Here is a 17,877-nt window from a genome sequence, read left to right as displayed (position 1 = left end):
ATGGGAAGGTTCGTATTAGGTCGGATTATATGAAATTGCCAGTTTTTATAAGTAAAAAGTCATCAATTATCAGCTGTTTCCTATGTTTTAATTTGCACTTTCATCTTGTAGGGATGATATTTTTCCATTCACTGAATATGGCTGGTTTTAAAATATCATTTATTTGCTGTTTTGTGTTTATTAAAAGCTGAATAGGTTTTTGATAAAGGTATCTCATTGTTGAAAGGCAGCAAACCATTTGACAGGGAGATGAAAAAGTAATGAAGAATTATTAATAAAACTATTCATCCCAATAGTATTTGAGCTCTGTGGCCTGGAATTTCACAATCTAACCACTGTTTCAAAGAATTCATTGTGTGTGCTTGCATTTAATTATTCCCCACATAAAAAAAATGTGAGTCACTATGCACATACATCCAATTAAGTAGATATCTGAATGTGGATTTTAATAACCTTGAAAATTTATTCAGTTAGAGAAGAAGCCCAAGTGCTTCTCATTTGTTATATGTCTCCTTGCAACAGTGCAGGGGGAGAGACACTGAGCAGAGTATACTAACCCCAATTTGATGATTTAAAAAAAAAATAAGGAATTAGATCAAGTTAATTTGCAGGCTGAGCTAGATCTAAAACCAAGGTCTATAGTCTTAACCATTCATTATCAGGTGGTGTGTCTCCTGCCCAAGCAAACTTCTTTCCACAAATAAGTTTTTCTGCCTGTGATGATTAGGGATAGTCTGCATTTGGGATAAGAGGATGTTCGTGGACACTGGTTCTTAATGATTAACCATAATCAAACATCAAATGGAAAGGTTCACAGGAGTCAGATCTCTGTCCTGATACTCCCACCAGACTACTATTGGATCTGGACAAACTATTTTCCCTATTTGGGCCTCAACTTCCTATCTGTACAGTGAGGGGTTGGGCCAGATGATTCTAACCTTTCCTTCCAACTTCTAAGTTGGGTAATCCATTAATGTCTGGGTACCTAACTGATTTGGGGAGGAAGGCACAAATTCAGGAAAAGAAAGAAGAGCATCCACATATGGTTCATGCAAGGAATTGAAGGTGAAGTCCCCCACCTACCCATCTCACCATCCAGCCACCATTCACCTCTCCCTTCATCTGTCTTTCCAATCAGTGAATATTGTCACGACAGATTTCATGCAACATAAGATTCTTACCTAAAGAAGAATCTCCACATACAAGGAAGGTTTATGGAAGAAAGAATGCAGTGAGCATTTCTGATGGGTCCTTGGGGTTACAGTAACACCACTCTGCCCTTGGAATCTGAATTCAAATTCTGCATCTGCCACTTAATAGCTGTAAGATCACAACTTACAGAGGTTATATAATAGGCACTCCATGCCTATTCCTTATTCATAAAATAAGGATGTTAACAATGCTACCATCACTGGATGTTTGGGATATTGTAGTTGGAGTGCTTAGGGTAGGGCAGGGCACATTGTAAGCACTCAATATCAGTTGCCATTATTAATGTTGTTGTTGTGACTTTATCTGTTAGTATGATTAACAAGTGTCCACCCATTATGTTTTGTAGATTATAAAGCTGGAGAAGAATGGTATCGGCTACCACTACATCCTTGCAAATCTGGTGAGTAGAGCACTGCAGGCTTTCAGCTCAAGGCGTTTCCAGGTTAGGGGCCCTAGCTTGCTTCTGTGGTCCCTGGCTGATGTGAACTGAGTAGGTGGAAGGGGCAATTCAGGGCTGTAATAATGAATCTTGGCAATACTAAATTTTTATCTTCTCCACATCCCACTCATCAAACCACAACACACTGTTTAAGAACCTCTAAATTTCCTTAGAAGAGAGTGTGCTGGTGGGCACGGCTTTATTATCTTCACAATTCCAGCTTTAATTGGCTCTGCCCCTTTAGCGACAGAATCACTGCATCTTTGAATTAGTATAAAAGGTCTTGATCCTGCTGGTTTGGGCTCTCTATTTTGACCCCACTGATGGTTTTACTGCTTATAAATACACTTACATCATAATTACGCTAGTACTGACAAAATTTTAACCAGAAACAGCTTCCCAGCAAGAACAATATTATGTCCATTTAGTTTTTATTCACTTTTCTACATGGCATAAATAAGCCCGTTTTTTAAAAAAAATTACATTTTGTTTTAATGTACTACAGATCATTGTGTGGGGTTCTATTGTTTTCTATAGTACAAAGAAAACAACTCATCAAATCATTTTTTGTACAAATTAAATTTTACCTACTAGCACATGCCATTATGACCTTTTTTTTTTTGGTAATCATTATTCCTGTCAAGTCTATTTCTTCTGGGTCATGTTTTGCACCTCCACCTTTTTTTTTTATCATGAACTTTAATTCTTCCAGCTTTTTTTTTTAATTGTCACAGTCTATAGATATTTTGCTTTCTGTTCGTTCGCATATAATGTAGGATAAATATTCAGGTAGTTTTTCAATTCACAGTTTCAAAATTTTTACATTCTAAGGGAAAGATTAAATAGTTTGAAAATATGTGTGCAGAAATATATAAAATAAATATATAAAAAGTCTATGCATATGCATGTACACATATCTCTGTGAAAATATTTTCACTATCAACTAAATATTGATATACTGATAGTTAAAATATCTTCCACCTTTTTTATCCAAAGCCAAATAGAATTTTGTTTGCTGTTTAGTTCCATTTTTAAAGGCTTTAGTGAGACATATTTTATAAAGTACACAATTCATCCATTTAAAGTATAAAATTAAATGATTTTCAATATATTCACAAAGTTATGAAACCATCATCACAATCTTATTTTAAAATTCTTTATCACCCCTAGGCGAAATCCCTTACCTATTGGTAATGGTTCCTTATCATCCCCCAAGCTCCTCCAGCCCTAGGCAACCATTAATTTACTTTCTATCCCTATGTATTTGCCTATTTGGAGCATGTCACATATGTGAAATCATACAATATGTGGTCATTTGTAATTGGCTTCTTTTATTTTGCATAAGATTTTCAAGGTTTGCCCATGTTGCAGCATTTATCGGTACTTTATTCCTTTTTATTGCCAAAAATATTTCATCATGTGCATATACCACATTTTGTTTATCCATCCATAAGTTCATAGACATGGGGGTTGTTTTTACTTTTTGGCTATTATGAATAATGCTGCTATAAAACATTAGTGTACAGTTTTTTCTCTTCAATATAACCTAGGCATGGAGCTGCTAGGTGATATGATAACTCTATGTTTAACATTTTGAGGAACTCCAAAATTATTTTCCAAAGTGGTTGTATCACCCATCAAATTTTAAACAATAACAAATTTTGCCATGTGACAGTTTGAATGATAGCAAGTTTCTCTTAATGATAACTATTTCTACAGTTTATTATCCTGGTCTGTCTTTACAATTTTCCACATTTTCATTAAGAAGTGGTTTGTAGCTTTTTATCTGTGACAAATTTTCAGGTTTTAACTTACTTAACTGGACATATAACTGTCTTCTGTTTTAACCATGTTATTTTGTGTGGATTATCTCTATGAGCAATATTAATTGAATGAAAGATTAATATTTGCTACTTATTTCCAGAGTAAAGGCATTAGTAGAAATAAGGCACAGGTGCATGAATCTAAAAATGTGACCAAAGCATCCTGACTAATTCATAAATTCTGTTCCTCTTTCTGACCTGGTATCCAGCCTTAGATATATCCCCAACTTACTCTTCTTTCCCCTTCAACTGACTAGTCTTGGTGATATATCAGAGTCAGGAATGGAAATAAGGAGGGCTTAGAGAGGTATGTTAATTTAGACCCAGCTGTTAATGGCTAAATGTATTGTTTTTCTCAGAGGTATTTGCATTTTAAATGAGGATGGCTCTCCAGACACTTTTGGGGGACCCAGAGTCTCACCCTCCTAAGACCATTTGCAAAGATGCAATTTTTGACTTTGGAGTGAGGAAAGCCCTTGACATCCCTTAAATCCCAGATCCTCAGTGCTAGAGTGGACTTTGGAAGTCAACTTCACTTAAACCTCACTTGTAGGCCAGGTGCAATGGCTAATGCCTGTAATCCCAGCACTTTGGGAGGCCGAAGTGGGTGAATCACGAGGTTAGGAGTTCAAGACCAGCCTGGCCAACATAGTGAAACCCTGTCTCTACTAAAAATACAAAAAAAAAAAAAAAAATTAGCGGGGCGTGGTGGCAGGTGCTTATAATCCCAGCTACTCGGGAGGCTGAGGTAGGAGAATCGCTTGAACCCAGGAGGCGGAGGTTTCAGTGAGCCAAGATAGCACCATTGCACTCCAGCCTGAGCAACAATACGAGACTCCATCTAAAAAAAAACAAAAAGCAAGCAAAAAAAACCCTCACTTGTTTATAAGGAAACAACCAGCAAAGGGGTGTGACTTGGCTAAGGTCAAAAAGTGAGGCAGCACCAGAGCTAGGCCTGTCACTAAGGGTAGCAGGCAGTATTCAGGCCTTTTCTACAACTCCAGGGCATCTCTCAGTGAGACCTGGTAGGCACCCTGCTACTTAAGAATACACAGAACAAGGGTGAGGATATGCATAATTACCACTCTGGGGTGAGATAGAAATTGCATACCAGGGGCCTTAGAGCCACTGAAAGACCCCTCGTAATTACATTGCCAGACTCCATCTGTTGCCCAGTGACCCCTCAGTCACAGCATCACCAAGTCAGCCTCTTGGGTTATTGTATCCTTCTGATCTGTACTTTTCTTCTTCTGACCTAATGAGCTCTCAAGTCCTTACGACTGCCAGCTAATAGGATGCAAATTGCATATACCATCCAAATAAAAAAGACTTGCATGTTCCAATAGATTAGTTGATAATTAGGCTTCAAATTACTAATTAATTCAGATTGAAACATAGTCGAGTATGTGGTGTATTTTCTTCCCCCTTCAGAGGAATAATGCAATTTATAAGATGATAATTCTTAGAAATTCTGCCACATAATTAGCCTACTGCTGCAAGGAACTGACCCACTCCTTTGGAATGTTTGTGATTAGGATGTAATTATAGAGTTAGGGACCAAGGAAGACTTTGAAAGGTTTAACAAAATGAGGGGAGCTACACTTTTATTTTGCTGTTCTTTCTGTCCCTGTCAGAATGCATGAGCTTCCAAGTAGCCAGCAGCATTCTTTTAGTAAATCACTTTGGAGGAATGCTTTTGGGCCTCAAACAGCCACCTTTGAGGGCTGCCTGAAGAGAGGATGGGAGGAGATTGCAGGCCAGAGAGAAGAACTTACAGCCAAGGAGTTAAAAAAAAAAAAAAAAACAACGCTGGTTTTTGTCCAGGTGCCACTCTTAGCTGGCTCTATATTCTTGGACAACTCTCCAACCCTCAGTTTCCTCATCTGTCAATTGAGAACAATAATTCTTACTCTACCTTCTGATAGTGTCACTGGGGAGACCAAATATATTGCCAAATGCCACCATGTTTTAAAAAGTTAAAAGTGTTCTGCACAAGTGGAAAATTCTTACTTCACATATTAAATCCGTCCATCTGTACATATTCACATATGATGGGTATGTATATATGCATATATATGCTTGCACATATATCCATATTCTATAGGAGAGATACGTATATTTCCATAGCATTGATGTGGTCATAAGATGAACTATGCAGAAATTAGATAGCTATGCCACTATTTCCTATAGACGTGCCTGGTTCCTGAAACCCACAAGTGCTGAGCCTGGCTGCCAGTGCTCCTCTAAACCCTAGCACTGACGATGCATTCACTCTCTGCTCTGAGACTGTGGCTAAAGCAGACATCTGGCAGCCAGAGCCCTCCAGAGCTGTAGCTCTTATCCTTGTGACTCACCAGAAGCAAATCTTAGACCAAATGAGTGTTTCTCAAAACAGAGGACCTGTGGACTTCTGTAGTGGGTCAGTAGAGCCAGTTTGGAAAATGCAGCACTAATAAGTGAATGCTTCAGTACCACTGTGATTGCCAATATGAGTACCTAAACCATGGAGTAAATGATCAGATTATTATGTTGGTATTTAGAATTTCATTGGAATAAAAGCACATACTTTTAAAGTATCATAGAGAGCTAGAAGATTGTAAGAATTTATACAGATTTCAGCAGACCCCTGTCTGAAAAATATTGAATTTATCAGATAACATTGACCAGTGTGGACCATATGGTGCCTTCTAGAGGAGTAATAACAATAATAATATCATCAATCTCTCTCATTTTGACACCACATTATAGGTTATGTGACATTTCTGTATGACTCATACCACTGGGTTCTAGACGTCACAATACTCTATGAAGTATACAAGGTGGAATTCATCATCCCCATTTTACAGATATGGAAACTGAGGCTCAGAGACATTACATGACTGAGCTGCAGAGAGGAAGACAGGAATCTAATTAATGGAGTTTGGCTGTTAGGAATATGACAAAAACCAAATGATGTGGGCATAGGAATAAGATGATCAGGCTAACCTGATGATGAGCCACTTGAATCTCTGAATTAGAATCCCTTAAACTCCAAACAAATAACAACAATAATAACAATGGCAATAACTTCCACAATTGACTGATTGCTACCTTACAGACACTACGGTAAACGCTTAAATGCATGTCAGTTAAACCCTCCCAATAGCCCTTGAGGTTAATATTATCCTCAGATGGAGAAACAGAACTTCAGAAAGGTTGAGCTTTCCACAATCACAAATTTATAAAATGATGGAGCTGCACTTCTCCTCGAGGGCCATGGAATCCTAAAATTTGTGTTCTTACTACTATGCCATGTGCCTGCTGAGCAGGAAGAGTTGGGGAAAGAGTCAGGAAAGAGAGGGTGTTGTCCTGGACAAGAGAGCTTGAGTTTAAATCTTGACTCCAGTAGCAGCAATAGACCTGACATTCAAGCTCAAGCTCTCAAATTCCTGTTGGACATCTATCCCACTATACATTGATGGAATTTTATTAAAATTATTGTTGTTAGTATGACAGAAGTTAAGGAAGAGATAGTTAAGATAGCCCTTTCCAGGTCTTATCAGGATACTTGGGAACCAGGACAGTCGGCCATTTCTGCCATGTGCTTGCAGATTTACTCCTGTAGAATGTTAGATTGGAAGTTTTGGTCTATGTGGCAGCTAGTCCAAGCCCCCAGCCCCATGCTGCTGCTGCTCTGCTGGATCAGCCCTGAGCAGAAACTGTTCTTTAGTCTCCTTGCTCCCCTATGGTGATAAATCTGTCAGCTCCTTCTGCAAAGCTGAGCTCATCCACTTTCTTCAGTGCCTGTCTTCCTGTTGGCTCGGTACCTCACAGACATGTTTAGATTCTGCATCTTCTGGTTAGGCAGGTGGTATAGCAGTTGGGAAGCGTGGCTCTGGAGCCAGGTCTGGGTTTGAATTCTGACTTTATACTTCTTAGCTATGTAACATTAGTCAATTTATCTACGTTTTCTGAGTTTTTGTTGTCTTGTCTCTAAAAAAGAGAATGATATTATCTACATCCTCATAGGTTGTTATGAGAATTAAGTGAGATCCCTCAACACTCTCCCAGGCGAAATCACGTCTACCGGTTTTATGCTGCCATAGCCCTATTTTTTCACTTACTATAATTGAGATTAGATAACTGATTCTCTGCTATTTAATGTCTACCTCTGCAAGCTCCTAGAGGAAGGATTGTGTGTGACTTATTCTCTGTTGAATTCCTAGTGCCTGGCAAAGTGAGTTGCATACAACAGGTGTGCTTTAAAAAGTCACTGAATAAATGAATGAAAGAATGAATGAATGAAATGAATTCCTAGAAAATAATGTCTGCACCTACGTATCAAATGTACTTAAAGGCAAATCCTTGCATCTGTGCTAAAAGAAGTAGAGGTAGTGGGAATATGAATTTAGTTATGAATATGCAAATGAGCAGCTAAAGACGGGACTAAGAGGGCTTCTAACCCACTTCTTGTAGAGGGCCAGAATCTCCTCTACAACGTATCCAACAGAAACTCAGCCATCTGGTGCCTGCTTGAATAATACCCAGTGACGGAAAAGTCCTACCTCTGAGGCAGCCCTTTGTCTTCTCAAAGGGCTCAGACAGCTTCTGCACTCTCCCTGGGGCAGGGCATGGCCTGTGTGCTGTTCACCTTGTGTCACCCTCTCATCACTTCTGAGTCTACATGCCCTCTGGCTCTTGCAAAACTTGCCTGCTGCCTTCCCACAAAGCAGCCTTTGAGTATTTGAAAACGGCTACCTTGCTTGCTCTTTGGTGTTTGCACCTTCAGTCTGGACACCCATATTTTCCCCCAGTGCCTTCCCTCAGGATGTGGTTCTTACAGCCATCTAAACAACCACCAAACATGAACCAGGCATGTCTGCGTGCCTGGTACTGCCCTGGGCTCATGGAAGAAGCACTAAGAAGCAAGAGGCTGAACTTTGTCCCAGAAGCAACCTGGCCTTGTCATGTAAAATAACATTCTCAGAACATGTAAAATGTTAGATAGGAACATGTAAAATAACATTCTCAGAAGAATGCCAGAGAAAAATCACAGCCTATGAAAGTAATGCAAGCCCCATAGATGGCCACCTGACCTGTCACAGTGTGGTGATCAGAGGCCAGGGAGGCCAACTCAGCCATGGGGTGTCTGGGAAGGCTCATGAGGCTGCACCCACAAGGCTGGCAGTTGTGAAAAGGGTGTGCCCTCGCCCTTGTTGGAAGAACCCAGGGGAGTGAGAGCTGAAGGGTACCTATGGAACTCATCTCACCTGGCCCCTGGTTTTATAAAATGGACACGCAGGCTGAGAGAAAGGAAGTGATCTGTCTGAGGTCACCCACAAGTTAAACAGCAGAGCTGGGGTAGGATTTGGAGCAATCGCTTGCTCATTTTTGTTGCTTCTTTTCCCCAACTGCATTTTCACAATGTGTCCATATGTCTCTGTGTATGTGTGCAGGGCCAGGTGGGCCGGGGCGGACATGCAGAGACAGAGACGGAGAGGCTCAGAAGTTCTCCCTCCTCCCTGCTGTGCCCCTCTCAGGGACTCTCCTTGCTGCTGAGGTTTATTTCAGTTTCCTCTTCTCCCTCCCACACAGTCTTCCCTCTACCTTTCTGCCCCCACCTCACTCTTCTGTAACAGACACTTTGTATCACCAGAGCTGACACTGCCCAGAACCTCTGGAAGGAAGAGGAGAGTGGGTAGATAGAAAGACAAACCCCCAAATGCCAAAGAATGCCCTCTTCCAAGGTGATTCAAACGTTCCAGACTAGATTACTCTTTGTACTCAACCCCATCCTCTGGGAGAATCCACCCCAGAGACCTTAGAGAGTTTCTACATCCCTCCAAGAAAAGTAAGATTCTGGCTTCATTGTATGATGAGGAAAACGAAGTTCATGTTGTTGAAAAACCTTTTGTAAGGTCGTTTGACTAAAACTGGAATTCAAACTTAAAACCTTTCCCGCTCTAAAGATTAGGCTCGTTCTCCATTGGGCCACACTGCCTAAATTGGAGAAGACTTTGCAACTTTTAGGACTGGTATTATAAATGAGCAAAGTCAAGAAATAAGCTCCTTTCTTCCTTAAACTGCCAGGATTTGAAATCTGGCTCGGCTACTTACTAGCTGTCTGTTGGAAGTCACTTCTCCTCTCTGTACCTCAGCTTTCTTACCTATGAGTGGGAATATTAATGTGGATCTCATAAGATAAAGATAAAATGAGTTAATTTATGTCAAGTTTTAGAACACAGAGTGCATCCTAACTCTGGGTCTCATCTTAACTCTGTCACTTACTCATTACCATTTATACAAATCATATTTTTCTGGAAGATCTCAATTTGTTCTAGATTTGGCATAATCTTTTCAAAAGGAATAAATTTATCAAAGTAATCCTTCTGAATGTGTGATGTAAGGTTCTACTTTTGCTGACTCTCTTCAGTTCGGAGGTATCAAAAAATATTTCTCAAAGCCACATTGGCTCCCTTAGGCTTAAGGAAGAGGTCGTTCTATTAATCTCAAGCACCTGGTGTTTGTATCTTTCAATCTTGCAAACCATGCACACCTTGGCTGATTTGGAATGGCCTTTTTCATGCTGGGCTACCATCCTTTGGAACATTTCAGATATGTAAGACAGTGACTCTGACTGCTGTGACAGAGCATGGAAACTCATTGTCACCACCAGCTTTGAAGCAGGAGGGACCCCTTAGCACCAATTTTGGCAGATGATTGGTGAGCTATGTAAATAGAAGAGTTGAGTCCTTGTTTCCTTACCTGTCCCTCTTTATAAGACAGAAAAATAGAGAATAAAGTGGGAGGGAAATGGAGCTCCAGGAGACGCAGGGCTTTAGGTAAATACTTAGTATGTGCCAGAATCTGGCATATAACAGTTAATCCGCACAACAGCTATGAGACAGATAACATAATAAACCTTATTTTGCAGGAAAGAATACTGAGGCACCAAAAGATTGAGCAGCCCTCCTGAGGTCACACAGCTAGGAGGTGGTGGAGCTGAGATTTGAATCCAGGCTGACATGCACAGGCAGTCTCTGTGACAGAGAGCAGTAACCCTTTGTGGCTCTGACTCTGAACCCCAACGCATGCATATTTTCTGCTTAGAGTGTCCCCAGCCCTCTTCAACCAAAGGCACTTTTGTTTTCAGGCTTCATTGCTTTCACTGGGAGGCCTTCTCTGAGCTGCAAGATCAAGTTTGGGTCCACTCATTTTGCTCTATAATAACTTGTGTAGTATTGGCCTTTCTCACTAGACCTTAGGTAACTTGAAGGCGAGGACCAGACCTGTCTTATACTCTGCTACATTCCTGTGTCTATGGTGGGCCTGGTAGTATTAAGCACTTACGAATGAATGAGTAAATAGACAAGCGATTAACTAGACTATTCCTTACCTGGTCCCCGGTAAGATTTCATATTTATCATGTTTGGACTTTTATTCATTTTTTAATCAAACATGGATTGGGTACTTACTCTATGGGAAGCTTGTGAATGTGTAAACTGGCTTTTCATCAGAAGATGGGCTTTCTGTGAGTATTTGCCTGGCCTTTTCTGGATAGGAAGGTTTTGATCATGTAAAGGGAAGATGCTATCAGTTTTAAGTCCACTGGGAGCTTTAGCCATAAAAACCCACCTCACACCAGGAAATTTGCTCTTACTCTGAAATGGTCCTAGCCAGGTATCATTCCTGACCACAGCAGTTAGGGTAGAGTAAAGATGAGGGGACTCTGGAATACCATCCATTTCCAGGCCAGGTAGTACACCCATGCAGCCCTACATCAATAGCCCAATCTTGAGTCCCTGACCTTCTGCCACAAAGTGCCAGCATTTTATCCTAAATCCCAGGACTGAGAGAAATTAGTCTGTGAGACCCTGACTGACATTTACAATGCTTTGTCAATAGTGGATACTTGTATGAGGTATGTCTGTTGGTGTGTTTGCAGATATCCAAGTGTGCCCCCCTGGTTTCAAATGTAATTGGATAAGTCAACATGAATGCTTTTTCTTTCCAATATTTATGGTGTTTTCACTGATTTAAGCACAGCTACAATACCTTATTTAATTAGAGGGAACCAGACTAGCCTCTGTGTTTCCAGAGATCATATAGGGAGAGGACACCTTAAAAGTCTGGTTGGTTAAAGCGACGAAAATAGGAAAATGTGAAGACTTTTATGCAGAGACATGGGTATTTGAGGAAACAATTAAGTCTTCAGCCCAGGAGTATTCCACAAATTCACACATATCCATATTCATGTGCACATACCTGTCTTGATCACAGCATTGTAGATCAAAGCTGGAAGAGCCCTTAAGAGTGAAATCAAGTGGTTCACAAGTTTCTAAACTTTTTAGTTTGAAGCTCTATTTTCAAATGGAATCTTGGGGGAGAACTCTAGTATATAAAACAGATAAAAAGCAGAGCTACTATGGTAGAAGAGAGAGGGTGGGGGTCTAGGACCCCATCTTTCTTTCCTTCCGTTAACCCAATATGGTAACTTCTAAAATGCCTGCAACCGGGAATACAGCTTATAAGGTCATTGACATAGCCAAAGTCCTTATTTTGCAGATCAATAAACTAATGCCTACACAAGTTGAGATAATTGCCCAAGGACAAACAACTCATGGGATTGAAAGACAGGACAGAACTTATGTGGTTGTCCCTAAAACTCTTTTCCCGACACTTCTTATTTATGACCTGGTTCACAATAGACTACACAAAAAAGTCAATAAGAAGACCTCCTTTATCCACAAGACAAAAGCTGAGGCTGAGAGGTGACAGGATTGAAGCTTATAAAAAAAATCATGAAAAGGGTGAGCAGAAATTTTCTGTTCCTTCATTCCTCCACATGTGTTGAGCATGCACCCTGATCCAGGTACTGTGTGTGGATGCTGCGGGGGGCAACGGCCCTGCCCTCCAGGAGCTCACAGTCGCACAAGTAGGGTGAGAAGTGTCCCTACAGGCTCAAAGAGAAAGCGAGGAGAGGCCTAGAAGAGATAGGAATAAAGTGCTGTGTGGTTCACATTTCAAGTACCAGCACACATTAAAGGAGCTAAGGGAAATGCCCTGATCTCATAGAAGCCTGATACTTCCTTCTTAGTATAAAGATATGTGCTGTTTTGAGTGCTTCATCGCAGGACAGGACGTAAATGAATAGTTAGCCTGCACTCGTGGTTAGGAGGTTTGGTGTACTGTGGTTGGAAAACAAGTCCTAGAGTCTTGTTACTCGTTGGACTATGATCTCTGTCCCTCACTAGCTATGCTGTACTGAGCAGGAACTGCTCCATTAATTTAAGCCTTAATTTTTTAAATTTCTAATTTGCAAATGGGAATGATAATAGTACCCACTTTACAGCATTGCTATGAGGATTAAATAAGATAACACAGATAAAGCAACTTAGCACAGTTTCTATTACACAGAACAGGTTTGATACATGCACAGTTTCTACTACACGGAACAGGTTTGATACCTGTTAGGTACTTGTAATTATTGTTTTAGCCAAAATCTGCCTCCTATAACATCTGCCCCTTCATTGGCTCTGGCCTACCTTCCAGAGCCTCAGAGAACAAATCATCCATCTTTTCCCCATGACAACCTTTCTGGGACTCAAATACATCCTTCCCTTACTTTCTTGGCCTTCTATAATTTTTTAGGCTGATAATTCTCTTTTTAAAAAATACTTTAAGAAGACTTTTCAAACCACAGTTTCCTATAACTACTCTCTCTGTGGGGCTATCATCTAAGATTTTATCTGACAGTTTGGGGAAACTTGGCATGTTCAATCTGTGCCATTCAGAGTATAAAGTACAAATTCTTTGATTTTCTCTCATCTTACCTCCTGTGGATCTCAAGGGATGGGGTAGAGGAAATGCTCTTCCAGTGTCCTGGGATTTGTTTAATAAAACTAACTTGCCCATTTCCTTGAGTGATGTTAGATGCTCCTTCTTCCTTCTGACGGGTGTGGTGTCAGCACAGGCAGGATGATGAGGGCTGAACAGCTTGTATGTGACCCCTTGAAAGAATCCCAGAGCAAAGGAAATCCAGCTTTGAAGATAAAGCTTTTCATCCTTCGAAAGCTATGTTCCTATACACCTGCTTCACGTTCTCTCAGGCTTCTTGTCTGACCCAGTCGCTGTATTTGAAGGAGTTCTAACGCCTAACCTCTTTTGACCCGATGATAATGATAATGGTGAATGTGATGATCATAGTAATAGCTAACATTCATTAAGCACTTACTATGTGCCAGACACAGTTCTAAGTGCTTAGTTATATTAATTCTTTTAAACCTTTCACCAATCCTATGATGTAGGTGCTATATCTGCATTTTGAAGACCAGAGAACTGAGCCTCAGAGAGGTTAAGTAACCAGCAGGCACACATAATCAGTTCTTTTGTTTCCAAATGCACATGATAATTAAGAGCCATAATGATGGCCCAAAGCTTCTTCAAGATTCTTAAAGCATTCTCCAAATATTCACAGTAAGATGAAAGCATGTCCAATGTAGTTGTAGTGTTAAACATCTCTTTAGGATATCATAATTACTTGAAATGCCTTTTCATTCTAATCCTTTGAAAATTATAATTGGCATATGATAGATGGAGTGACTATATTAACTAGTTTACTTAATTGAGCACATTCACTCCCAAATATTGTACTAAAATGGCTTTTCAGCATTGTGTTACCTCCCACAGTGAATATAGAGAGGAGACAGATTCTGTTCTCAACTAATTCTCTCACCAGCCATATAACCTTAAGCCACTATTGTCCTCTTTGGGCCTCAGTTTCCCTATCTGAACAACATGAGGGATTTGTGTTACCTCCTACAGTAGATATAGAGAGGAGACAGAGTCTGTTCTCAACTAATCCTCTTACTGACCATGTAACCTTAAGCCACTATTCCCTTCTCTGGGCCTCAGTTTCCCTATCTGTACAACATGGGGGATTTGGTCTGCTCTCCAAAATCTTTGCTCCCTGTATAGGTCAAAAATCAGCAAACTATGATCTTTGTGTCAAATCCAGCCATCATCTGATTTTCTATGGCTCATGAGCTAAGAACAATTTTTACATTTTTAAATCATTGGGAAAAAAATGAAAAGAATGATATTTTATAATATGTGAAACTACATGAAATTAATTTTCAGTGCCCAAAAATATTGGGACAGCCATGCTCATTAATTTACTATTTTCTATGTATGCTTTCATGCTGCAATGGCAGAGCTGACTAGTTGTGACAAGAACCATATGGTTTGCAAAGCCTAAAATATTTATAATCTGGCCCTTTACATAAAAAGTTTGCTGATCCCTTGCATAGATGTGGAATAGGGGGTCACAAATAGGCTTCAGATAAATCAGAAGCTTTGGAAAAATCTAAAGACCCTTAGGAGGATAGTGCCAAGAAGAGAAACCTAGCGCTGTCCCACAAATGTTACTTTAAGACAGAAAGCTGTATTAGAAGGACCCTGCTCTGGCAGGGTAAGACATATTCTGGCTATTAACTGTGCCAACCATAATCTGAGGTTCATTGTCCCTCTTTGTGTGGAGGAATCTGGACACACCACCCTAAGGCTAAACTCATATGGGTCTCCACTCTTGGGGCAGTAGAACACATTTGTGAAGAGGACAGATTTTATAGTTGGACCACAGTTTGAATTCTTGCTTGCTGTGTGATCTCCAGGAAGTTTCCAGAGGTCTCTGAACCATAGCTCCTTAACAGAAAATTAGGATGGATACTCACTCACTCATTTAGGCAAATAAGTATTGGGTGTCTATTGTGCACATTTACCTCTTGGAATTGTTTAAGGAATTAAAGGATTATGTATATAAAGCACTTAACAGAATGCCCAACTTAGGAATACAGCTTGAAAAATGTTTAAAATACATCTCAGATGATTATTATTTTTTTATTTTTAAATTGCAGTAACTTCAAAACTCTTAAAAAGTTGTTTTAATAAAGTTATATAATGCATATGCATATAAAGGGGCATTTTTAGCCATTATTTTCATTTTTGTTATTCTTGTAAGCAATGCTTCTGAAGCTGTTTTCAGTAGAGAATTTAACAGCACCAGTGTGCTTTTATTTCAGGCCAGGAGATAAAAAAAAATTAAGCAGCGCTCTCTTAAAAGACCATAACAAAGCTTCAATAAACGCAACAACCTCTCCACTCTCCTGCCACTGCTACTCCTTCCCCAACTTTCCAGTGACGAGTAGATGATATCTAAGACACATTATAGCTATCTGAGGATCTACTTTTATTTGTTAATGGTATTAAAAATATAATATATTCACATGATAATACAGATATTATGAAAGAATATAAAATAAAAAGCAAATACACATTCTTTCCAATTCTATACTTCATAGAAGTAACTATTTTAAAATCTTTCTCTGTATGTGGTTATTCCATGGTTTCCTTTTCACTTCTACATGTTATATTTATGTTTCTTTTTCCTGATTTGTCAACTTTAACTCCATATCTGACTTCCCATTAGAAAGATGACAAATCAGCTCATATTATGCCCCCAACATCCCCTCCTCAATGATTGTTAGTTATGATATTATATGGAATTCTTCTATGATTACCTTTATATTTTTAATATAGTGAACCTTGATTTTTTATTCACTAGCATTAGGGCTTTGTCAAAATACAGATATCAATTTCCTCTTTAGGGCTACTGAATGATAGTCCTTGGGTATTGCTCTTTTTCAAAAGTACCTCAAGGTATTATACATCCCTCAGAACCACTTCCTGAGAGTTTACAGTTTGTCAGCCAATTTATATGCATTTAATAAAGACAGTAAACAAAGCATCCTTTCTCACCCATTTTTTAGTCACACATGGGACAGTGTGAAATGCTATAGAGGTGCAAAAGAAGCAGGCAAGAATACAATGACCTAGTAGCCCTAGGAGCTCACTCATCACCAGGCTTCACTTTAGGTGAGAAACAGTGACTGAAAGAGAAGCATTAGTACCAGTGCTGGGAGGTCAATGGAAGGACTGTAAGTTTTCACCTGCATTCTTGTGCTGAATAACTGGAAAAACACTGACTAACTTGAAAAATGAGTACCCTGTAGCTTAATTTTATTTTTTTGTCAATAGTCCCAGTATATAAAGCAATGGTTCCAGCATTTGGGAACATTTTGTAAAATAGGCAAAATGGCTCAAAAAGAATAGTACTCAAACTTCATAGTTAAAATTTTTAATAGAATATAATTAGCAATGTAGTATTCTTATATAATACTATATAATTAATAGCACAAATAAAGCAGATAAAGAAAAATGCACTAGTTACCAAACATTACCCCCTAAGGTTTTTTTTTTATAAAATGGCTAAGAAAATTAGAAAAATATTTAATTAAACTTTATTTAATGAGAGTTCCCAGGGGAACAAAATGAGTGAATTGAACTTTTCCACAAACCAGTGAGCAAACAGTTAACACCTGTATTTCCCTTTCTAGACAAGAACATATTTGTACATTGTCAGAGTTCATTTTCTTGAATTATGGAGAAATTTAGTCTAGCAACTACAAGAGAATCATTTCTTAGTGATTAAAAACATTGTAGAGATGCACGATTATTATTCCCAGCATGAAATCTTACATAGGAGGGAAGATGTCAGCTATTAGATGAGAGTATAGTTCATGACCCCAAGTTATTTCCTTATTTTGTTTCTTTTACTTAACATCACAGCTATGAGCTTGTTTTATCATTCTTTGTCCATTGAGTTCACTTGGAGACTCTTATTAGTTTGATCATAAGTAACTAAGGTTCGGGCTGCACTAACCTTGTAATCAGACATTCTGGTGATAAGATTGAGTGGCATTTATGTTGAGCAGTAGAGGAAACTCTGCCATTTCCTTTAGCCTCCGGTATGTTTGAGATGGAAGCAGTCAGTATGAAATGCCCAGAAGCTTGTTACAGATTTTCAAGAGACAGAATTTGACTGCAAAAGATAATTTCCATTTCAATCTCCCAGTAGCTACTTTATGAACATGTTCTTGTTAAAGTCTCTAAGAGCTATGGGAAATCTCTCAATTGTGCACTAGCTTTTAACCAGTGTTAGGATGACTGTGCTCTTAGATGCTATAATGTCTTGGAATGCATGCTGGGTACAGGAATCTAGTTCTGATTTCACCTCCACCAACAACTTACTAGAACCATTGTGTAACTCAGTTACATCTGTGGAACTCTGTAAACTGTGGCTATGCTGCCTGAGGGTCATATTTCTCCTGGATAATTGGCATTCTTGCTTGAGGAAAGTCTCTGGCTTTTATTCATTCACTCAACAAATATATATTGTGGACCTACTCTGTGCCAACCATTGTTCTAGGAACAGGTTCTAGGACACATCAGTGATCAAGACAAAAAAGATTACTGCTCGAATGAAACTGACATTTCAATGGGAGGAAAGAGGCTATGGGAACACAT

General features: G+C 39.3%; 1 protein-coding gene across 3 annotated transcripts in view; it reads left to right on the top strand.

Moving 5' to 3' along the window:
* The window catches only part of GRIA1 (glutamate ionotropic receptor AMPA type subunit 1), a 323,009-nt gene that overhangs the window by 167,709 nt on the left and 137,423 nt on the right, over positions 1-17,877 (top strand). For all 3 annotated transcript variants that reach the window (XM_032259814.1, XM_032259816.1, XM_032259815.1), the window contains exon 5: positions 1,559-1,612. In XM_032259814.1, coding sequence (XP_032115705.1) covers positions 1,559-1,612 — 54 coding nt within the window. The remainder of the gene's footprint in view (positions 1-1,558; positions 1,613-17,877) is intronic.

The sequence above is a fragment of the Sapajus apella genome, unplaced genomic scaffold (assembly GCF_009761245.1).
Source record: "Sapajus apella isolate SASKATOON/1434 unplaced genomic scaffold, GSC_monkey_1.0 scaffold112, whole genome shotgun sequence".
NCBI lineage: Eukaryota > Metazoa > Chordata > Mammalia > Primates > Cebidae > Sapajus > Sapajus apella.
Note: the sequence above shows the minus strand (reverse complement) of the source record. Positions and strands in the feature narration are given on the sequence as shown.